General features: G+C 39.5%; 1 protein-coding gene across 1 annotated transcript; it reads right to left on the bottom strand.

Annotated features, from left to right (window-relative positions):
• Positions 1-2,213: 2,213 nt before the first annotated feature.
• On the bottom strand, positions 2,214-19,683 carry TFG (trafficking from ER to golgi regulator). Its single transcript, XM_010163132.1, has 8 exons — positions 19,580-19,683; positions 17,352-17,562; positions 13,225-13,308; positions 12,157-12,303; positions 10,511-10,678; positions 9,625-9,765; positions 5,081-5,170; positions 2,214-2,587 (listed from the first exon to the last, which is right to left on the bottom strand). Exons 2-8 carry the CDS (start codon positions 17,533-17,535, stop codon positions 2,214-2,216), a joined length of 1,188 nt encoding a protein of 395 aa, XP_010161434.1. The 5' UTR covers positions 17,536-17,562; positions 19,580-19,683.
• Positions 19,684-22,195: the final 2,512 nt, after the last annotated feature.

The following is a 22,195-nucleotide window of genomic DNA, read 5'->3' as shown; positions in this document are numbered from 1 at the left end:
GTATATTATTTATCACAATGTTGTAATAAATGTTTAAGGCACAGTTATGGCAGAGTTGGTCATGGAATGCAAAGTGTGTTAGTTTTTAAATATTCACTGGTCTTCGTGTAACCTAAGTGCCATAAGCTACCTGTCCAGATAGATCTGCAACGTCTCCCCAGTCATAAATTATAGAAAAGACCCCACAGTTTTTATCACCCTGTAACCAGTCAACTTGAAGCGCTCTCTCCTTACGTCTCCAGTTTATACTCGTGCTGAAACGCTGAGGTAGGCTGCTGTACGTGCAGCTTTAAACAACCAAGTTAGTGGGTTTTTTTCCATGTTTGTTTTCAAATGCTTCAGCTCCAGCAAAGGGGCACGCTCAGCCTGTTGCTGCGGAGGCAGAGCCACTGCCCCTGTGCTTGGCAGCGGCGGGGGGGTGGGTTTGGTTTCCTCCAGTGAACACAGACAGGTCCATATCTACGTGGAATAAAAACTGAAACTGGCCTCCCCAGCTCTGGCTTTTCATCAAAATGTAGTTCTCAGAGACTGAGACTTACTGGTTCAACAGGTGAATGTATGCACAGTGCAGAGGCACTTGGAAAGGTAAATGAAACAGGAAATAAATAAATAAGCTACTTCTACCAGCACCATCAGGTCTATTTTATTTTTTAAAAAAGAAAAAAAGTTGTTTAAAACATTGTTCATTGGGGACAAAGGGGAAATAGTGACAACAGAACTTTACAACTGCTTTACAGTCATTTTGATTTAACCTCTCCCAAAGCTACTTGTTGTACTGCTTGAACAGTTATGAACTAAATAAAGAGATGTAGTTTTTTTTAAAAGGTGTTATTCATTACATTACTAATGTATTGAAAAAATATGAACAGGAACACCCAGATATATATATATAGTAGAAATAGTCATTTATAGAAAATGCCTTATAAAGTACATTGCAGGTACACTGTACTCCTAATAAAATATTTTTTAATCAAGTGTTTTTCCTTGGTGTTTTACCTGAAAAGAAGTATTAGTCTCTGTGGCAAATGCTGTTGTTTCAGGAAGCAGGTTGTTCTGAAACAGGCACAAGGGGAATGGTGTGAGGAACACCTGAGCACAGAGAGCAGGAGTTACAGCTGTGCCTCACTGGACAGTGCAGCTGGTGGGACAGCACCGATATTCACAGATGCTGAAGGCAGGAATATTTTCACTCATTTTATTTTCTAATTTGTCCAGTTCACTTTTTTTATTCCCTACTTAGTTTTATCTATTTCTAGAATCCGTAAGATGGAAAATATTAACTGGGGGAATGTTTTGCCCTCTCCTGTTATATGGGCTATTGAATTTGTTACAGGTCTTGATCTGCTTTTTTCTCGGCTCACACTCCCAAGTTTTGCTGGGTGGCAAAGAACTTGTGGAAAGCTGTTCCTTTTTAAGAGTTCTTTTTTTAAAAAATAGGTATTTGGCTTAAATTTTTGAGTAATAAACCAGTTCTCCCCCTGTCCTTATTAAAGTGAAATTGGTAAGGGGCTCTAAGATTTTATGTATTGGCCCTTACTCATTTGGTAAAAGGGTTACTTGGCAATTAATAACAGCAGACAGTGCAAATACTGCTGCATAACCTCTGCAAAAGCCATCTGCATTCCCAACGCTTCTCCATTTACACACCTAAAACTCTGTCTCTTCTCCGACAAACCTGAGCCCCGCTGACCTTTACCTCAGTAGCCGTACACCCAGCACGCATGCTTGTCTTCACACAGGTCTCTTGTTCAGTATTACTTAAATTCTAAAATAAAGATCAGGCAAATAGTAAGATTCAGGGTTTTTATTAGTTTTTCCATGTGAGCATTACAATTTATAATACATCATATCTAGTTTTACCTCCAGAATGAATCTAATTTAGTACATCAGGGTATTAGTAAAAACAAGCCTGATAAGGGGGCTAAACTTCCAACTACCATCTTCGTATCCTTCAAACAAGGCAAGCTGGCATGTCAATCACTGCACAGACGTGTAGGTAGTGTTTCCCAAAACCAACCCAGCCCCAAATTAAACTAGGAAGCAAATACAGTTTAAAGCAGGAAAGATTCTTTTGGTCTTTCCCCTCCCCCCAGCAGAATTTAATTAACAGCGATACTTTTGCCTCATTACAGTTTGGGAATCTCAATGACAAATCCTGGAGCCCGTAGGGATGGAATCACACGTGCCAGTTGCCCCTGTCTGGGGGCACCTCCTTACCGGTAGCCAGGTCCAGGCTGGGTGTAGCCCTGGGTGCCGAAGGGCGGCCGGTTGCGGGCGTAGGGGTTGGGCCCGCTGGGTGGGGGGGTCATGGTGCTGCCGGGTGGAGGGGTGAAGCCCTGCCGGGGCTGGTAGGTGCCAGGGGCCGGCTGGGAGGCCGGGGGGCCGCTGTAGGCAGCAGGCTGGGAGGCCTGGGTGGTGTAGGGCTGCGGGGGGTAACTGCCCCCCGGGTACTGCGGGGGCTGCTGTGCTGGCAGCTGCTGCGGCTGCCCTGGGAAGGCGGCGGCGGCCGGGGCTGGAGCTGCAGGCTGGCTGTAGGCCGGGAACTGCTGGGCTTGCTGCGAGGGGGTTTGCTGCTGGCTGTAGCCTGCTGGAAAGGAAAAGAGCAAGGTGAGGTGAGAGAGAACAAATAACCACAGGCGCTTGCAGAGAGACCTTTTTGAGTCTTTCTTTTTACAGTGACAAACACAAAACAATGCGGTGGGCACAGAAAAGGCAAACCAAGAATGAACTGCAAGTTTTCCTGCCCTTCACATAAGCACACTGCCTGGTTTTTGGTGCACAACCACAGCAGCACAGCAACACTGAAAACAGTATAAAACAGTTTTCCCACAACTGACAAGAAATAACAAAAAAATGACAAATAGTATTTTACCCTCGAGTCACATGAAAAATAGAAAGTCTTCATTGGTAAATGAGGCAAAATGCAACCTTTTTCCCAAATAATAACTCTAAACTGTCATGAAAATATATTGTCAGGGTTAATTTAAGTCATACCTTTGGTTAAGTCATAAGTGTTTTCAGTTCTTTAGGGTTAAATACAAAAAAGTTGTGCAGAACACAATACTTTAGTACAAAACTTCCATTCAAACATGTCCCAAACTTGATTTCCAATATGAAACCAGCTTCCAAAAGGAATTACTCTTATTGAAGACTTTAAAATGACACAAAGTCCTTTTATGAAGAAATAGCTACTTTAATCCATCATGAAACACACCTGCAGCTACTTGCAATGAAACCTCTCCAGTGACTGGAATCCTGTCAGCATTAAACACCAGACACACAAATTATTAAAAGTGCACAGCCCTAATAAACAGAAAGAGTAAGGGTTGAAGAATGCACTGGAGTAAACTCACCTTGAAACTGGGATCAAAAGTTACTCATGAGACAAACCTCTGAACGGTCCATTTTTACTACCATGAGTAAATAGCCACATTGTTGCCTAGGAGATCTACAAGAGGGGGCATGGATCCTGCTCTTGGGGGACATGGGTTTGAAAGGAGACAACACTCATGGGAACAACAGCAAAACAAAAAAAGCCTATGAGTCAAGATCTTCAAAGGCTGCTGTCACTAGGTGTATCCCCCAAAAAAAGCCCTCTTTCTGAAAGATTAGGTTAATTGTGAAATAAGTTACAGGGGAGAAACAGAGGAGCCCCAGATGAGTTTTGGTGGTGTTTCATTCTTGAAGATGACGTTGGTTAGAATGCAGAACTCGCATTGCACTACAGCTTTCACACAAACTTCTCCAGTAAAATAATGGATTAGATGGTGGGAGGATATGACTAGAAAGCAGATGGGAACTCCTCTTTTTTTTTTTCCCCTACTCAGCTTTAAAGCCTAAAGAAAGTCAGATAGACCCTTCTCCTTCCAACACGCTTGTTACTTCTTCTGAAATTAGACTTCAGAAAGTCTGTCACTGTCTTCTAATTAGAAATGTGGGGGTGAGGCATCTGCAGAGAACAAGATACCATTTAGAGACGCAAATCAACCAACTTTCACAGTGCACAGGAACAAGGGCTGAGGCACAAACCTTCCGTTCCAAGTCTTCTAGGGTTCTTACCCAAGATAAACATGGAGTTTCTTCATAAGCTCTGCAAGTGTTCTCATCTACATCAAAATTGATGCGCTCCCACTGTATATATTGTACAGCAAAAAAAGGCCATACAGGCCCTATTCTGACTCGCTTACTGGTATGGGAGCCTTTTGTTTAGTTTGAAGAAGATTGTTTAAAACAAGGAATGATAAATGTTGTGTATCATTTTCTAAAAGTATTAAGCAACTTGCCATCTGTTATGGAATCTGCTCTTACAGGTTCATCCCTGTACTGTAGCTGGATTACGATTCCTTCCGTACACTATGCATTTGCATTATTAGATGCCAGCTGCTTCTAAAATAAATAACTGAAAGTTATGAAGTCGAGTTTATTTTGGGTATACACAAAAGCCAGCTTTTCATATTTGACTGCAGATAAACCACTAGTGCACTAAAATGTTCTGCTAAAAGTCTACTGGCACCTTCCCTTGAGGTATCAGCAAAATCAACAACTAAAAAAACCTGTCAGTTGAAAGTTTCTCTGAAATTACAGTATTTACAATAGCTAATGATTTACTAAATGACAACCATAACCAGTGTTCCTACCGCTACATTTTGCACACGGAGAGCATTCCAGATGCAAAAAATAGGGGCTGTCTTTATATACCTCCAATATTTAAGGAGGATAAATGGGCATGTTTTAGTCACTTACTTGCTAGAATCCCAAGACTGCAGAAGTTAATCCTGAAGACTGCTTGTACTTCAGGTGATTCATTTTGCCTGCCTTTCTAACAAGGCATTCTGCTGATTAATGATGAAGTCTGCTTTTGGTCACAATCAAGTAGGATTGTGAGATGCCAAAGCTCCAACTACACATAAAAAATACAGACAGCTGGTAATTACTGGCAATTTTTGAATCGTGCCCGTTCTCACCAGAACCACAGGCACTCGGGCTGCTCGGCACCCTGGGTCCAGGAACCGAAGCTCACAGGGCTGGGCAGTGAGGAGGAGGCTCCAGAGCCGAACCGCGGTTTGCGGGAGCTGCTTACCTGGGTACTGCATTCCGTACTGCTGCTGGGGCTGCGCCGGCGGCTGCTGCGCGGGGTAACCAGGCTGTGGGTACTGTTGATACATCTGACCTATGGGTTAAAAACATATTTAGTTGAAGCCCAGTACCCTAGCTGTGTTATAAACACACAATGAGCAACAACCCAGCAGTTCAAAATGACAGAAACAAGCCCTCTCACAACATGTAAAAACTTGCTTTTAAAAAATCTGAACACAGAAGTTTGTGTTCCACCTAATTACCAACTGAAATCAATCTGCAGATTTTAGTTTCTGAACCATGCCATTCTGAAGACTAAATGCTGTTTATGTATCTCCAACAGAACAAAGAGCTTAATTGTGTACCTGAGGCTTACTATGTCACATTTTCAGAGGATGCCAGAAGCCATGCCACCTTAATTAGTGCTACTCTAGTGGGTAACAGAGCAGGAATCTTTAAACATCTTGATAACTGCTCCAGAACTTGCATTGTAAATTAAAGTACTTCAGAAGTTAAACAGGTCCTCAGATTGTCTGTTTATATTAAGTTTTTAAGACCATTTCTGCATCAAAGTACTGTAAGCAGAGCTGTACATTATTTATTCTGACCACATTTTCCAGATAACTCATCCATCTCTTAATATCTGACTTGCTGTAAGCCAAGTTTTCTTAAATGACTCAGGGGTATACACCCTAAAGCAAAAATAAAACCATCCTTAAGCATGAGCATTCCAACTCAATGCTAACTTTTCCTAAATTCACTGTTTCCAATTTCTTGGCATGAAGAGGCTGAATATTTGTTTAGACTTAACCTATGGGCCCTGTTTAGGCTTTATGCTTCTGCTATTTTTCAATTTAATAACAGGCACAGCCAAAGAACCAAGACAATTATCTGCCAACACTAAATCTTAGCTGAACCGGAGCAGACACGCAAACTTCACTATTATAAAGTGTTACTGTACTGTTAGTCATTCTGCAAAAATCAGCAGACTGTCTAAATACACTGTAAGCTCTATCTTCTGAATTGTACAAGACCAAAGCAACTCAGCTCTGCTCCAAGTCCTCCCAGGCCCCTGTGCAAGCTGCTTTAACAGAACTCCTTATTTCTTCTTTTCTCTGCAGTACTTGCAGCCAAAAGCAACAGTATTTTACATTCACACTAAGAGGTTCAAAATGTTTAATATTGCTACACTCCCTTCGAAATTTTATTTGGTAGGCAATTACTGTGGGATGGAACGAGTGCTACACACAAGGCTTGAAGTGAATTTAAGTCTGTTAGCTTGATAATTAAAAATTAGAATGGATGTTTTTTGTTTCTTAAACTCAGTTGTTAAAGGGAAGTTTTGGGAGAACAACCAGGAGGCTGCCTGGCTGGGGATAATGATCTACAGGGTAACAGAGAGACCACACTGGCACCTGCTGGAGACCCCAGGTAAAGGGGTAGGAAAGAAGCAGCATGGAGTTGTTCCAGGCTTTCTGAGGCAGCTTGCCATCTACACCAAGGCTGAAGAGTTAGTGAAGAGCAGAGAGGTGTTCCATTGCCATTCCAGAAAACATTCTTAATTTACAGCCATGAATGCAGTCAGGGATCCTGTGGGTCCTTAAACACACAGAGTTTTCCCTCTCACTAGATTTTTCCTCTGAAAACAAGATGAGCTACAGCACTGGTGTCTGGTTTTGTACTTAGCAGTGCTTACTGCAGTCGAGGATCTGCCAGCACTTACCATTGTTCCTTTACACTGAAACAGACCTTTTAGCTTAATTTGCAAAAAAGACCAAATAGGTGGATATTCACACAATGTTCTTTTCCCTAGAAGATCGTGAAGGGTTTACATGAATGAACTTTACATCTACTACAGATGAAAAGATTTAAAAAGTGTCCACATCTCCACATAATTGGTTCCTGTGTGTGTTCAGCAACTGGATTTAGTGAGACAAAAGCACAGGCACACCAGAGGAGACAGCACTACACTGAAACTTCTTTGTTGTATTGATTTAATTCAAACTAGTGAATGCTTAAAGCTTTATCAAGCGAGGCAAGCCTTTCATTAGTATCTGCACATAGAGGTGAGGTGACTTGGTATTCACAAATAATGATAACTAATAACCAATTATAATCATAACAACATCATTTATTGGCAAAGAACACCATTAAAAAATAATCCCTGATATACCAGAATGATTGACACATGATTGGGATCACCATTTTATTTATATCCTCAAAATACTGGGAAGGTGGGGTGGAAACACAGCTTGGAGTGTTTTGTTTTTCTAAGGAGTGAACTAATATTTTAAAACTAGTTTTAAAACTAGTTTCTAACAAGACCATGCTCTGCAACCAGCAGTGCCATTTGGGTGAGCCAACCCTGTTGAAGAGCTAACCATCAAAATGTATCCAAAGTGCTGGCTGGGCCATGGCCCTGCACAGGTTCTCAACTCGGCTGCACCAGTGCAGGAAGGGAGAGCAGGATGGGACAACACAGGCCCCCAAATTACCACTGGGCTGAGGTGCTTTCAAACAGTGAAGTACAGAAAGCTACTCCATGTTTCAAAGGAAAATCTACGAACACTTTGAATAAAAGCAACTTATTTTATGAAAAAAATTTCAGAATCTGGTAATCACACCTCTCTTGGCCAGCTGTGGTAAGAGACTGCTAATTACCACATGCACACAGTGCGCAGCATAAGCGCTCCCACACTGTGTCTGAGGAACAAAGTGCCATCATGACTTCTCAGCCCCTTCCCAAGAACCCAACCATCCTATGTTATCCAGAGTGAAGAAAACATAGTCAATACTTAACATATTTCAGCAGTAATAATTAAAATTGCATAAACTACAGACCAAAACCTTCAGAATTAGTGACGTTGTACTTTTCCATGCAAAAAAAGGACTTGGGCAAAGGTATAGTGCAGTTCAGTGTTTAAAAAAATAAAACAAAACAAAACCAAACAAAAAAAAACCCAAACACTATTATTTTCCTTGACCCAAGTTTAGAAAAATCATTACATCTACTCTGATACACAAGCCTAGATAATTTATTTCCTAAGTAAGCAGAGTTTTGCTGAAACAAGTACTTTTTCCCCTCCCTGGTGTTAGCAGCCACTCAGGATTCCAACCTACTACTGCTAGTGCTTTTAAATGTTCCACTTTTTTGTTTCAGTTCAACATCAACATTTAAAATCTCATACCTTAATGTATTAAAAGTGAAGTGAAAAGGCTAAATTCACAAAATACAAGTTCAGTAGCTGAGTCTATTTTTTGAATATTAAATTTTCTAGCTGCTGACAAAAGAACCTGAAGCACTTTTTCCAAAAGTAACTTACACACACACAAATACCAATACACAATACTCTATCTTTAAGCTACAACGATGTCTCTTGCCATCTCATTTATATCCCTTGACTGAGTCTTTGGGAAGTTAGCAAAAAAAAAAGAGCTGAAAGCAGCAAAACAAGTGTTTTACAAGCTCCACTACAACCAGCAACATTTGTGCTTAAATATTATGTCTAACTATGAGTTGCTCAAATACTCTGCTCAATCAAAATGTTACTGATGCCCTTCAGTTAAGACATTCCAAGTGTCTGTGGATCTGTCATCACCCTCCACAATGCCTCTCACACGTATCTCAGCATGACGTCAGTACAGAAGGCAGCAGAGGGTTGTAACATTTTTTCTACACTAACACATAAACAACTTCACATTGTACTTTGTACAGAGGCAGAAGTACCAATGCAGGTCACTCCACAGACAGTTTCATCCAGAACTATGCAGGTTTGAAGGCTCAGCACTCTTAGAAAATATCAAAAGAAAAATGATGCCCAAATGTAGCAAACCTCTCAATGGGTTTATTTTTAGAAGTCAAATAAGATGTAAAAGGGCAAAGTACAAAGGAACCTGAATATCAGAGTTAAGACCTTAAGCTTTAAAGGAGAGACAAGTGGGGCTCTCAACGGTTATGCAGCAAAACGACAACGCACATGAGAGAGTTACGAGGTTGAACCTGACCAGCACAGATCTGTACACAGCAAAGAGGCAACACAGTAAAGGCTCTGCTTTGTCTGATAGAAATTGTGAGTAAACAATATTTTTAATTCATAGCAGAAAAGCCAAACTGTTAGCTGAGTGAAAGCTTGACACAACACACAGGGTATGATAGGAACTAAGGTTTTCAGACAGCTTTTAAGCTTTTTTTTTTCCCCTTGCAAAGAACAAAATAGTTTGAATTTAAAAAAAAATGTTAATACAAGACCATTTCCCTTACAAAGTGCAGCCTTTACCAATCTGCCTCACAGTAAAATGAGCAAGGATACAAGCAGAAAAAACAGTACCATGAAAATCCTCCTCATGTGCATCATCTGCTCTGTTAAATAAAGCTACTGCCCCACCTGCCGTTTCTAAATTGAACAGCACGGGAGGAAAAAGTTTTTCTGCCTAGTGGCACACATGGATTTGCAGTTTGGTATCGATTTTGGGTCTGCTAATTGGAAGTTTTAGCTACTGACCACTAAGATTCAAACACCTTCAACAGCAGACAAAGATGGTGCTTACCTTCCACCTGAGCAGTCTGTGGCTGTGTTCCAGGGTACGGTGCCTGCTGTGCCTGAACACCAGGGGGGTGGGCTGCAGAAGAGGAGGAAGCAATGCTGTCTGGTGTTCCCGATCGCTCTTCTGCAGGGGCACTGGGTGGTCCTAGAGGAGCAAAACCAAAATGCAGTATGTGAAAAGAAAAAAAGAGTTTGAATTTTTAAAAAATCTTAATACGAGACCATTCCCTGGCAAAAGTTTTAACATTTTTTCCAGTTTTCCATAACCTTACATCTGAAAGTGTCATACCCAAGCTAAAACTAAATATATTTGCACATCTAAACTCTCCTTTGAAAATATTTCTATTTTGTCTCTAGGTCACTCAAATTTCATCCTTCTGAGAAACGTGACCCATTTGTGGGATTAAACTCTGCGTGACAACACATTTTTTCCTCAGCTTCAAGCATTAACCTTGCACCCATACACTGAAGACCTGCTTGTTTGGACGGAACATGCACCTACGTACTTGTTCTTTCTCACCTGGAGCAAAGGCGACAGGCTGCATGAAACTGTTCAAATGCACTAGTGTTTTGCTGTGGCCCACCTGGGCCCATGCAACAAAGTGTTTTACCAACAGTCCTTTGTCCTCTGTCCCCTTTTTAAATAATTCAAATTTTAAAAATTAAGCCATTTTCTAATCCAAACTAAAACATCATGCTAAAACCAACAGCAACATTTCAACTAGCAAACACAGCCGCACTTTAATCAAGTTTTAGAATTCTGAAAAGAAAAAGTGAATACAGAACACAGCTTAATACATCCAAAATACAAATGCTTTGCTACAAATCAAGATTTGAGTTGTTGATTACGAATAGGGTTTGCTTTCCTTTGCATTAAGACATGTTCTTACCTGACACCTGATCATCTGTCAAGCCAAACGCTGACATGACATTCTTGCTGATTTCATCCTGGTTCTTTAGTGGATCAAATGCAGACATGCTTGCTGCTATAACTTGAGTAGATGGCTTAACATTAGAGTCAGCAGCAGCAGGCTTTTCTTCCCTACCATCTACAGCATCTACAAAACAAAATGCCCAGTTATTAATTCTTGAGAACTGAAACACCATCATAGATATATATTGTACTACAGCGACTTTAAAACTGCAGAGTTGTGGGAGTTCTTTTAAATGTTTTAACTGTTGAAATGCTTCCTTAAGGATAACTGATGAATCAGTGACGAATCTGAAACTGATGAATCACAGAGCTTAGGCCTCATTGCACATTTACTTAAGCATACACTGACACTGTGGAATATCAGTATCCTGTATCACACTGTCTTAAATTCAAAGCTACAAGGCTCCTGCTTCAACAAATTGTTCTGGTATGACTTGCCCACAAAGAATTCAAAATGAGGAAGACTTACAGGATAGGTTCCAGTTTATCATAGTGTATAATCAACTGCAGTTTTTGTTTTATTCTGTCCCCTTTTCCCCAAATTCTTCCTAAGCTGACAAGTGAAGTCCATTTCTTTGCAATTACACAAGTAACACTGAATCACTCAGAAACCCCGTAGCTAGTGGAGTGCTACATTTTCTTTTTAAAAAAAAAAACCACAAAAAACCTCAAACAAGTACAGATAGGGTTTAGACTGGCCAGTTTCGTTTACAGTCTAAGATCATCACCCTTACCTCCTTCCAAATGGTTTATAACCAAAATCCATGGTATTCCACTGAAATTAGTAATTGTTTATATTGTAGGAACAGTTGCTGTGATTTCTTAAACAGCAAAATCAATAAAACTTTGAAATGTAAAATGCAAAAGCAGCATTTCCTAAAAGAAAGGTTGGAGTTCTCAGTTCACCTCTTTACTCAGAACACTGTATTCCATGACTTTGTGTCATTATTTCCTGTTGTGGCTTACACAAAATCTGTAGTAAAGCACACAGTGGTACAATTTTTACAGTACAACAGCCCTAAGCTAGGAGATCAATGCCTCAACACTGCGAGACTGAGACTTCCTTCCCCATTTTGCCCTCCCCAGATAATCTTTTCCCACCCCTATGGGCACCCTTGTGCTGCTTACCCTGAGACAGCTCTGATGCTGGTCTGAGCTCAAAATGTGTGGATTCAATTTCCTAACCTGGCAAAAAAAGTGGATATAATTTTTGCTGAATTCACTTTTTACTGTTTTAGTGAATCAAACTTGCTTAGCAACATGACAAGATAAGCACCAGAGCTAGCCCAAAGTAAGCAGTGGGAATGCTCAGCTGGGAGTGAGAGACCTTCAGCAACAACAAACTATTAATTCAGCTCAAAGCCCTCTCAAAATATTGTCATGACTCACAAGTGTTAGTTACAGCATTTTCATACATTGCAACAAAAACTCAAGACTTTGAAGTTTTATTCCTATTCTGAAGTAACTGAAGCATTAAAAATTAAGTTCTGGACCATCAAGCAACAATGAAGAATGATCACAACCAAGCCTCCATTTTTCACTTTGTTAAACAGCACACAACTCTGCAAATCAAACCAAACAATTTTTTGCCAGGCTGCCTACCACTTTCAGGCAGATTAGTGGAAAGCCCTGGGTCAGCTGGTGGTTCTAAACAGTCCAGTAAACGATTGACTTTATTGCGAAGTTCTATCAGCTCTCGACGCAGGTATTTCACCTGATTAGATTCTAGGGGTCTTGGTTGTCCATTCACTGCAAAAGAGCAATTAGAAGCATTTAAGACCACAGCAGCATTTTGACATCCAGTTTAAAGCTTAAAAAAAAAATAAAATAATAAATTCCCAACTTTTGCTCACTTGTAGTATTATCACCCACTGTGGAGTTCAAAGTGACACAGTTCAGTCACCACAGACTGAACTCGTTCTAGAGTTTACTGTTCCTTTAATATAATCACGGTTCAGCATAATCCACAATCCCAGAACTGCAGAGTAAAGTCTGCAGTAAGTTTCTGCATTGTTTGTTCATTTCCATTAATATACCCTGAACAATACAATTATCATGCTTGGTTGTGGAAAGCTGTCCCTTTAGAAAGGACCTTTAGAATTAAGGCAGCATATATAACACTGCTGCAACTGATGAGCAAGGTCAGTGTCCAAGTTAAAGGCTGCTTGCTATTCCTTGGAACTACATGCTAATTTAGCAATAGAAGCTTGAAAATAAAGAACTGTTTTATACAAAGGCCAAAGGATAAATGTTAAAATATATTTGACTTTAAGCAATTAATGGTAGTTTTTAGCAGCATACTAGTAACACTAAGTTTATCATCGTCTTGAATTTTTCACACATCTGTGAAGAAAACCTCACAAATGCTAAAGTGGAAGATAACATGGAAAATAACACTAAGAAAAAACAACTGACCATATATACATGTATGCCAAATACTTTAAGCAACCTTACAAAATAAATAGTTTGTTTCCCCTCAGTTCAGATGTCACATAGAAACATCAAGACAGAAAATAGCTATGACATATTAATCCAGTATTTTTAACTTACTGATTTCATTCTTCTTAGGTGACAAACTGAAAGTTTTTAGTACCTTCCAGTGAAGCCCACTGCCTGAATTTTAATAAACATTATTAAAAAATAAAAAGACAAACAATCTTCTACACTTACCAAACAATGTCAGCTTAAGTATCCTACTGCATTGAATTGCAAAGGAAAGATCTGAGCTATCAAAAATTGTTATAAGATCTCCATCTGAAAAGAACATGAAAAAGTTGCATTGAAAGCAGAGCCTATTAACCACTGAACGTCACACGAGGGCAGAAGTGTTACTTCATTACTAAAAAAATAAATAACATTCTTAATTTGATTCTGAAGCTACTAGAAAAAAAATAGCAATTAACACTATCACAAAAAGGGTAAAATACCTCATTATATGGAGCATGAGAAAACTGAAGATGTAGAAGTAGTAAACAGAGGTTTTTTCTGTCATTACTAAGTAAGGCTTATATCATTGTTTCCCTGAGCTACAATCATTTAGAGACACACACTGATGATTCAAAAAGCACCTGCAATAACTCAAGTAGGAAGAATTACTTCTAGAATTACAAACACTTATCAAGATAAATTAAGTCCTCAAAAGCAGTTGGGTTTGGTTTTTTTTTAATCATCACCACAAAGCAACAAGTTAGACTTGTACATAACGTTAACACAAAAACATTTATTATTTTAGTGTGAGAGTCAATGTGCAGGGAAATTCTGAGTGGGAGGTAAGACAGGAGAATGACTGGCTCCAAAAGGGAGGCTTCTGACATCAGCCCTTTCCAAGTTCTGTATAGCTCATCAGTCTTTTATTTTTGCATATAGGATGAAACCTTAGAGCTAAGAGTTCACAAAGGCCAACATCAGAAAGAATGATGCTGCCAGTTAAAGTTATATGTCCATTTCAAGTGGCTCCAAAACTGTACTCTTCAGGAACAGACAGGAGAGTCAGTACAGGACAGTCAGAGCACAAGCAATCCCAATCTCATTGTTAAAAAGCAAAGCACACACACTTACACAGGACAAGTTATACTCAGAACACTGAGGTGCAAGACTGATTATCAACAAGTTCCTGTGTAAAAGTGAATAGTAAAAATACCTATCAGCCTTAATCCACAAATAGGAATGAAGACATGAAGATGTCAAAGTTATCAGAACAAAACCTTTCTCTCAAACCAGGAATCTGACACAGTCTCAACTCTTAGCCATTTATTTTTCTGTGGCAGATTTCAGAGGAACTCTTGAATCCCAATGCATCTAATGAACCTGCACATTCCATCAGACACAGAAACTACATAAGAACTGTATGGGATCATTTATTCTTAAGATACAAAGGGCTATGCACAAAGCCCTGAACACCTTTAATCTTACTAAAGCCAAAAAAAGATACCAAGTTCCCATTAAGTCTGGTCTCCCACAATTTTTAACCTGAGTCAAAATAACAGACAAATACATTAACATCTTGCTTTCTTAACAAGATCACAGGTAAAACAAGCCTATTTTATTTGGCAGGATGGATTTTCTGCTGTTTTAGCATATTCAACATATTATTAACATATTAATGGATCAAATGAACATAAATTAGGCAGTGTAAAGGAAAGGGAGAGCAGGACCCCTTCCTTCCAGAACACCTTGATGACCAGGAACTGAGATGAGACAGTATCTACTGAAGCTTCACCTTCAAAAGCAACAGCACTAGACAAATAACACACAGCTTGGAACAAAGACAACTCCAGGCCCCCAACGTTCCTCCCTAAAACACTGTTAAAAGGAGGCTCTGTGGACAGACACAGAAATATGTTGTTGATCACAGATCACTGCCTAAAAACCCTGAGATGCACTTATGCACTGGTGACAAAGATCCAACTGTATCAAAGTTACGGTTAAAACTTTCAAATAAATGCATGCTTTAGTATGATTAGTCATAAAACACATGACAGCAAGCTGAAAAAAGCTCAAAATTTGAAGAACTATGTATTCTAATTTTGTCATGCCCTGACTACAAGTAACACTTCTGCAATAGAAGCTTTTCTTAGTATAGTACCATTAATACCAACCTAACAATGCCCATCAGTCTTCAAATATGTTGCTTTCTAACAAAATAAACAAGGAATCTTACAAATACTAACAAACTGAGGACATATAAAATAACTTTCAAGTATTCCTGAAGGAAATATTGTTGTCTCCAAAGACTTTTTTGGTATCCTATGTCCTGTTTGCACTTCCACAATCTCAAAAAGCATTGGTTGATAGCAATATCAGTCAAGGATTCACCGAGTAGAGACTGGAAAGCCTCCAAGAACGGAGGCTACAAACCCCACTAGGACACCTGCTCCACTGACACACTGCCCTCCTGGCCAAAACTCACGCTCAACCCCTCAAACTGCAGCGTATGACTGCTGCCATCTGGTGCTGCTGAGAAGAGTTGGGATACAATGGTCTCTGCAACTCCCATAGTTTGCTGGAGGCTGCTATTAGCTCTGCTCTCAGTCTCCTCTGCACCAACCACACTGAATGAGCCCAGCTCCCTCAAATGTTCCCTGTAGGCCACCTGCTCTAAGTTCCTCACCATCCTCATCACATCCTGTAGGACCCTCTCCAGTTTCTCCACATCTTTTAAGCCTGGAGTGCAACAGGCAAAGGTGAGCACAAAGCTTCCAGTGGGGCCTCACCAGTGGCAAGGGAAGGGTAACAGTGTCCCTGTTTGCCACTCTGATTCCTAACAAGGCTTACACATTCAGACCCTAAACAAGTAACTTCCACAAGTTGGACAATCTTTTCTCTTTGGCAGTGAAGTGAGTGATCTTCTCTCCAGCTCAAACATGTCCTCCAGCTTTTCAGTAAACTTTCCTAAATGCTGATACCAAAATCCACTGATGCCTAACACAAAAGCCCTTCTACTCCATATTATCCTGCTCACACAATAAATTATTACTTCTCTCGCCAGTGCACAATATTGACAGAGCATCTTATGATGCTTTTCTGTCATACCAGTCAATACTTGGATTCTCTGTCTGAACAAAGGTGCATGTTCTGAACAGTTTGTTCTGCACAGACAAATGGAAATTCATATTCATGCACATGGTTTACACAGATCAATGTCAATCAAAAGAATCCAGATCATTCCACCTTATTCTCCCTCACCTTTCAACATTTATGTTGAAGGCAGTTAAGAACAACAAAAGTTTCACTTTCAAATTGCTAGGCGAAAAAAAGGCTGAAAAGCACCAAATACAGAATCTTCCTAGAAGCATTAAAGTCAGTTCTATGATTCCTGTTGAGATATTCTGCAGAAATTTTAAGTATAAAATTACATATCCAGGACTGAAGATCACTAGCTTCACATGCTACAGCAACAAGAAACAAAGCCAGGAGAGGTAGATGAAGCATTCTTCTGAACACTCAAAGAGTGTGCACATGAATTCTGAGAGCAGACAGATCAAGGTTGTAGAGGAAATCCTTAAATGAACTCAAGAAATCTCCTCATTTATGAGCATTCCTCCAGGTTTGGAGGGATAAATAACAAAACAGAAATAGCTAGAACGTGTGTATTCCAATGCTTCTAATGACTGAAGTAGATTTAAAGAACCTTATCTCAGTTGAAAAACCCTCAGAACCACAACTCTCTCTCTCTATGCACCTCAAACACGGCCTTATCCAGTCTGTGGAAGCCCTTCTTGCTTAAGGTTGCATTTGTTTAGCACCAACAATTGATATTTTCTTTGAAACAAACTATGTACAACCAATGCCCAACAGATTCAGCTGTCACACAGAGGAAAGATTACTTTTCATAAATATTTCAGGTTAAGTTAAAAGTGTCTTCTCCTCTTTACTGATGGAGGAAAACAAAATAAAAAATTACTACTACATAAATCAAGTCTTATAAGGGCTTGTGTTAAGTCACATGTTATTATGACAAGTCAAACCTGCTCTATCACTGAAAACACAAAAAAATGGTTAAATGAGTGGACAGCAGATAAATCTGCAATAGCATCAGCTTCCTGCAGCAGCAAAAAAATGAATTTTCAGACAGCTGGTATTTCAGGAAAACTAGAGGAAATAGAATGTCAAGACAGGATAATCACAAAAAATACAGTTTCTACTGTCCAATCCAAAGGATTTCACAAGAAATCACTTGTATTTACCAACAAATTTAGACAATTTTGAAAAAGGTAATTTCACAGTTTCTGTTCTTAGATAAATCATATCAGAGCAACAGTAGTAATTACACCTCAACAGCAGTAATTACACCTTACCTTCATCTTTATATTTTATTGTGACTTCATCGTTGCTCAGAAGTTTTCCCCTAAAAACTCTTTGCATCATTAGCACCAACTCATCATAGGTGATATCTTCATTATGAATAGGAATTCTCCTAATGTCTTCCCCAAGCTGAGCTTTGATGATCAGCTTCCCACTTAAGTCCAGCTGCCCATTCATGGTGGCTTCCTTATTGCCTGCAGACCTGTTAACAACAAAACATTAAAAACATTTTAGGAAACAAAGCTGTTAGTTATTTAAATGTATCTAATGACAATTATGAAGCTTTCCATCTTTGGAAAGCATTACTGTTAGGAAGCCCCCACAGAGAACCTCTCTTGGATACATTCTATGATTCACCGATTTCTCAAACAATAATGTGCACACTAACTGAGCTCACAGGCAAAGGAGAACTCTGTGACACCAGATACTTCAAATCAACAGTGACCACAGTTCCCAGTACTCAGAATTTAAAAGTAACAACTTTTTTTTAAAAGTCAGACAGCTTTTAAATATGTGTGACACTTAGAAAGTTCAAAGATTTTGTTTGCTTTTGTTCGTCTGCTTGTGGTTTGTTGTTGTGTGGTTTGGATTGGTTTTGTTTTTTAAGGTATCAGCTGTAAACTGTCATGGAAAAAAGCTATAAAGGAATTAATATTCCCTAGGGTTTGCTTTTAAGGTACATGCATATATTTCTCTCAGGGAAAGTGCAATCATAGCAAATGCTCTCAGCCTTACATTATATTGGTTACAATATGACCTTATTGCATTATTTTTACATCCCCCATAATTATAACCAGGAAAGGGTGTTGTTTTGGGGTTTTTTTCCCATTCAATAAAGACTACCAAAATACCTTATTTCAAAGATTATAGGTGATAAGGTGGTTTTATCTTAATAAAAACCAAGTTGAATCATGCATTATTTCATGAACAAATAAATGAAGAGCTGAACATTAGTTTTGTTCTATGAATGATGAGAACACATTGGGGGTTCCCCTCCAGAAAGTAAGATAGAAAATTTTTCCTTTTTTGAAATTTTGACTGAGATGTTTTAACCAAAATTTCAGATTTTTAAAAGCTGCTCAACAGACCACATGTTAGCTACTCATAAGGCTCAGAGCCACAGATTTGTTATGCAGTATACATGTCCAGAACAGTCAGCTACTGTCAGTGCTTTAAGAGCTGGACAACTGCTCCAACTTCAAAGGAAGTGCAATAAAGCCATCCTGTGTTCAAGCAGCACACAGCATATATTTCAGAGTTATATCTTTAACACTTCATTTAAGACAATTTAAAAATTACCACTTTGTATGAGGCATCTTTCTTTAAAAAAAAACCACACAAAAGCCTTATGTTTAAAAGAAAAACAGAAACTATAGAGAAGTTACTGAACAGAGGAATGAGGAAAAAAAAAAAAGATCTAGCTAGCTAGTCAAATATCCCCTTCTTTCTCCTCTGTTTTGGACAGAGCCAAATCAATAGATCTGGAATGAGGAGCAATTAAAAAAGCAATTATCTTAATATCTGAAGTACAAATATTGGAGATCTTAAAAGTAGGAAGCCCTACACATCAAAATTGACATATCCAAAGCCACAGCCAGGCAAGCAGGCTGGTTCATTCTCTGGTGCAAAAAGAATTCTGGGTAGAGATATGCAGATATTTCTCCCTTACCTCTAAGGTTGTTATAACACAGTGCTTTATAAGAAAACTGAATTTTGCTTTGGTCAGTCTATTTTTAAAGTGCTACATTGAAAATTACTTTTCTCCTACCAGAGAAACAAGATACTAAGCTAAAGCCTTTAATACATCATGCACCTTGATGCACTCGTGTATATTGAACTCTACTGTTTCAATGGCAACATTTTGCACTAAAAAGACGTAGTATGATGCTCTCTAGATTGCAATTAAGTTTCTGGGTTTTTCAGAGAAAAGGGACCCGGAATTAACACAGCCAGGTTGCTGCTGAGACACTATGATGAAACATTGAGGTTTATAATATTGTTAATGCTTGTTAATGCATTATTCATGTTTTGCAACATATCAGTCTTGGCTGCAGGCATATCAACTCAGTCTAATTAATACCTTGTTTAAGTTTGTTGTAAAAGCACAGGCTTTTGCAGAAGTTGTTTGTTTTGTGTTTTAATTTAAAGCATTTTAAAAATAAAATAGCATCCATCCATGGGTCCTCTTTTCACCTCCTTTCTGAAAACACACATTTATCATTACCTCGTCTTACTGATGCTGAATTACCGGACCGATTTCCCACCTCACTTCAGGACAGAGTTAGGATAAGCCGCCATGCACTATCAGTGCTAGAGAACAGCAAGCTGCATCAGGGAAAACAAAAAAAGAAAGAAATATTTATTTACAGTCACACTTCCTTGGAATTATACACTTCACATCAATCTTTCACTTTAGAATCTTAACGAATATACCCAGCTAAAAAAGTCACTGTTTTATCCATAAAGTAACAGTCGGATTTATGCTTTTGAGTATTGTAGAGTTTGATGTTCAACTAAAACAAATCTTGAACAAGAGTTTTAATTTCATAATAGAAGTTGTTTATTTTTTCTAATTTTTGTAACTGCATGTAGAAGTTCCCAACAGAAATGTGTTCTTTTCCAGAACAGTGATCTTTTCCCTAACAGTCTCAAAATATTCATTTGTATGGCCTCCATCTTCAAGTCTCACGTTAAGTTAAAGAAAATAAACTTTGATTGAGTCAGCAGTATAAAAACCTAGAAGTCCATTTCTTAGCTTAATGCCACAGAGGCTTCAACCTTAAGAAGTGTCTTCAAGGACAGACTGCACATCATTAGGAGAGACTACCAAGAGGAAAGGAGTAGTAACGCCACTTTCCCACAGGAAGAGCCAACAAACTGGGTAAGAAGGAAAAGCAGTCAGAAATACACAACCACTTAAAAATATAATCTGCCCTCAATTCAGCTTAAGATTGTGCTTTCTCTGTTGGAAAGCCTATGTGATGAGCTGCCTGAAGTTTATGCAGCCCACTTGTTTATTACACAAGTGCTTAATGCCAGAGAGACAAGACAATGATGTAGCACACAGACCAGCCCAAGGGAGAACACAGCCGTGCTCCTCCCTCCCACCCCACAGGCCTTCGCCAGTCAGCACTCTTCTTGTCTCTGTCTCATAGACACAGTGAATTTCAAACATCTACCATCTCATTTTCAGATGCTTCACTGCCAACCAGAGAAAAAGGGTTCCTCTCATTCACATGAAACTGGACTCCCCAGCTCTCTTCTTTCAACACAACTGGAAGTAAAGTGGAACAGACAGGTACAGGACAGAAGCAGAGAGCAAGCAAACCTCAGAGAATGGGCAAAGGCCCTCCCTGGTTCGCAGCTGCTCCCCTCATCCTGGGTGCAAAATGTTCACCTTTAAAAAGGGCTGGACTCACTCCTGGCAGGAGAGGGTAAGACTGTTGTGACATACTAAGCAGGTGAACAGGAAGAGACTACTTTTCTGATTCCTCACTCCCATTTTATGAAATGAGAGATCTTATAGCAGCCTTCCAGTACCTGAAGGGGCTACAAGAAAGCTGGGAAGGGACTGCCCTCATAAGGGCAGTTAATGACAAAACAAGGGGAAATGGCTTTAAGCTGAAAGAGGGGCGGTTTAGATTAGATATTAGGAAGAAATTCTTCACTGTGAGGGTGGTCAGACACTGGAACAGGTTGCTCAAGGAAGTTGTGGCTGCCCCCTGGAAGTGTTCAAGGCCAGGCTGGATGAGGCTTTGAGCAACCTGGTCTACTGGAAGGTGTCCCTGCTGCTGGCAGGGGGCTTGGAACTGGATGAGCTTTAAGGTCCCTCCCAACCCAAACCGTTCTGTGATTCATTCTATGATTCTATGGTGCCCCTTTCACCTCAATCTTGCTGCAGCTCCAGGTAAAATTTACTGCAATGGACAAATACAGGACACAGATAATGCATCTAAGAGTGGTTTAACTTCCAGAGTTCATTTAGCTACCAACTCGTGTTATTTCATTATTAGAGCTGGGCACTGGTTTTGCTTCTTCAGCATTACAATGTAAGCTACTTCAAAACTGACACAGTGAGAAGAGAACCTCATCTGTAATTCCTAAAGATACACATTTTGGTGGACACACCTGAGCTCCTGTGGCCTTTCAACAGATTTAATGCATCATTTGTATCTTTGTGCAAGGAAATCACCTACTGTAATGTACTTACAGAACTATAATGTTTTATTTATCAACAACACTCACAGAAATCCCCTGTGTGTCTATCAACAATTACAAAAAGGTAACAGGAAAGCATTTATATGCACTTATTTGTCCAATTGTTCTCCATTCTGCTTGAAGGTGTCTAGGTTTTAAAAGACAGATTCTGAACAATGCAACTGCTTGCAACTGTTACAGAAAACTATGTGAAACGTTACAATTATTGAATTACACAGCATTCAAACTTTCCTTCTCTCACTGTGACACAGCTGAATGGATGACTCCCTTAAACCAGTTTTTCAGAGAAGACAACTGGAATGCACACTAATGAGCTTTTTAACATAACCAATCCCAGTGTCTGCTTTCTTGAGGGGGGAAAAAAACCAATGAAACAAAAAACCATTCATGTCTTCCTGTTTAAGAAAGGCTATTTTTCTTAAGAATCACACTGACATCTGTCTAGCCTTCCTGGTGTACCACATACATGTTGGAGGTACAGATTTTTCCCTGCCCTCATGGATCACCCCCTGTTCACATCGTGCACCAGTCGCAGTGGTGCATGTGGTCAGTGACTGCCCAATCTAAGTCATTGACTTCAGAATCCCTTCTAAAGCCATGATGTCATCACCATGTTGGA

The sequence above is a fragment of the Antrostomus carolinensis genome, unplaced genomic scaffold (assembly GCF_000700745.2).
Source record: "Antrostomus carolinensis isolate BGI_N321 unplaced genomic scaffold, ASM70074v2 scaffold18942, whole genome shotgun sequence".
Classification (NCBI taxonomy): domain Eukaryota; kingdom Metazoa; phylum Chordata; class Aves; order Caprimulgiformes; family Caprimulgidae; genus Antrostomus; species Antrostomus carolinensis.
Note: the sequence above shows the minus strand (reverse complement) of the source record. Positions and strands in the feature narration are given on the sequence as shown.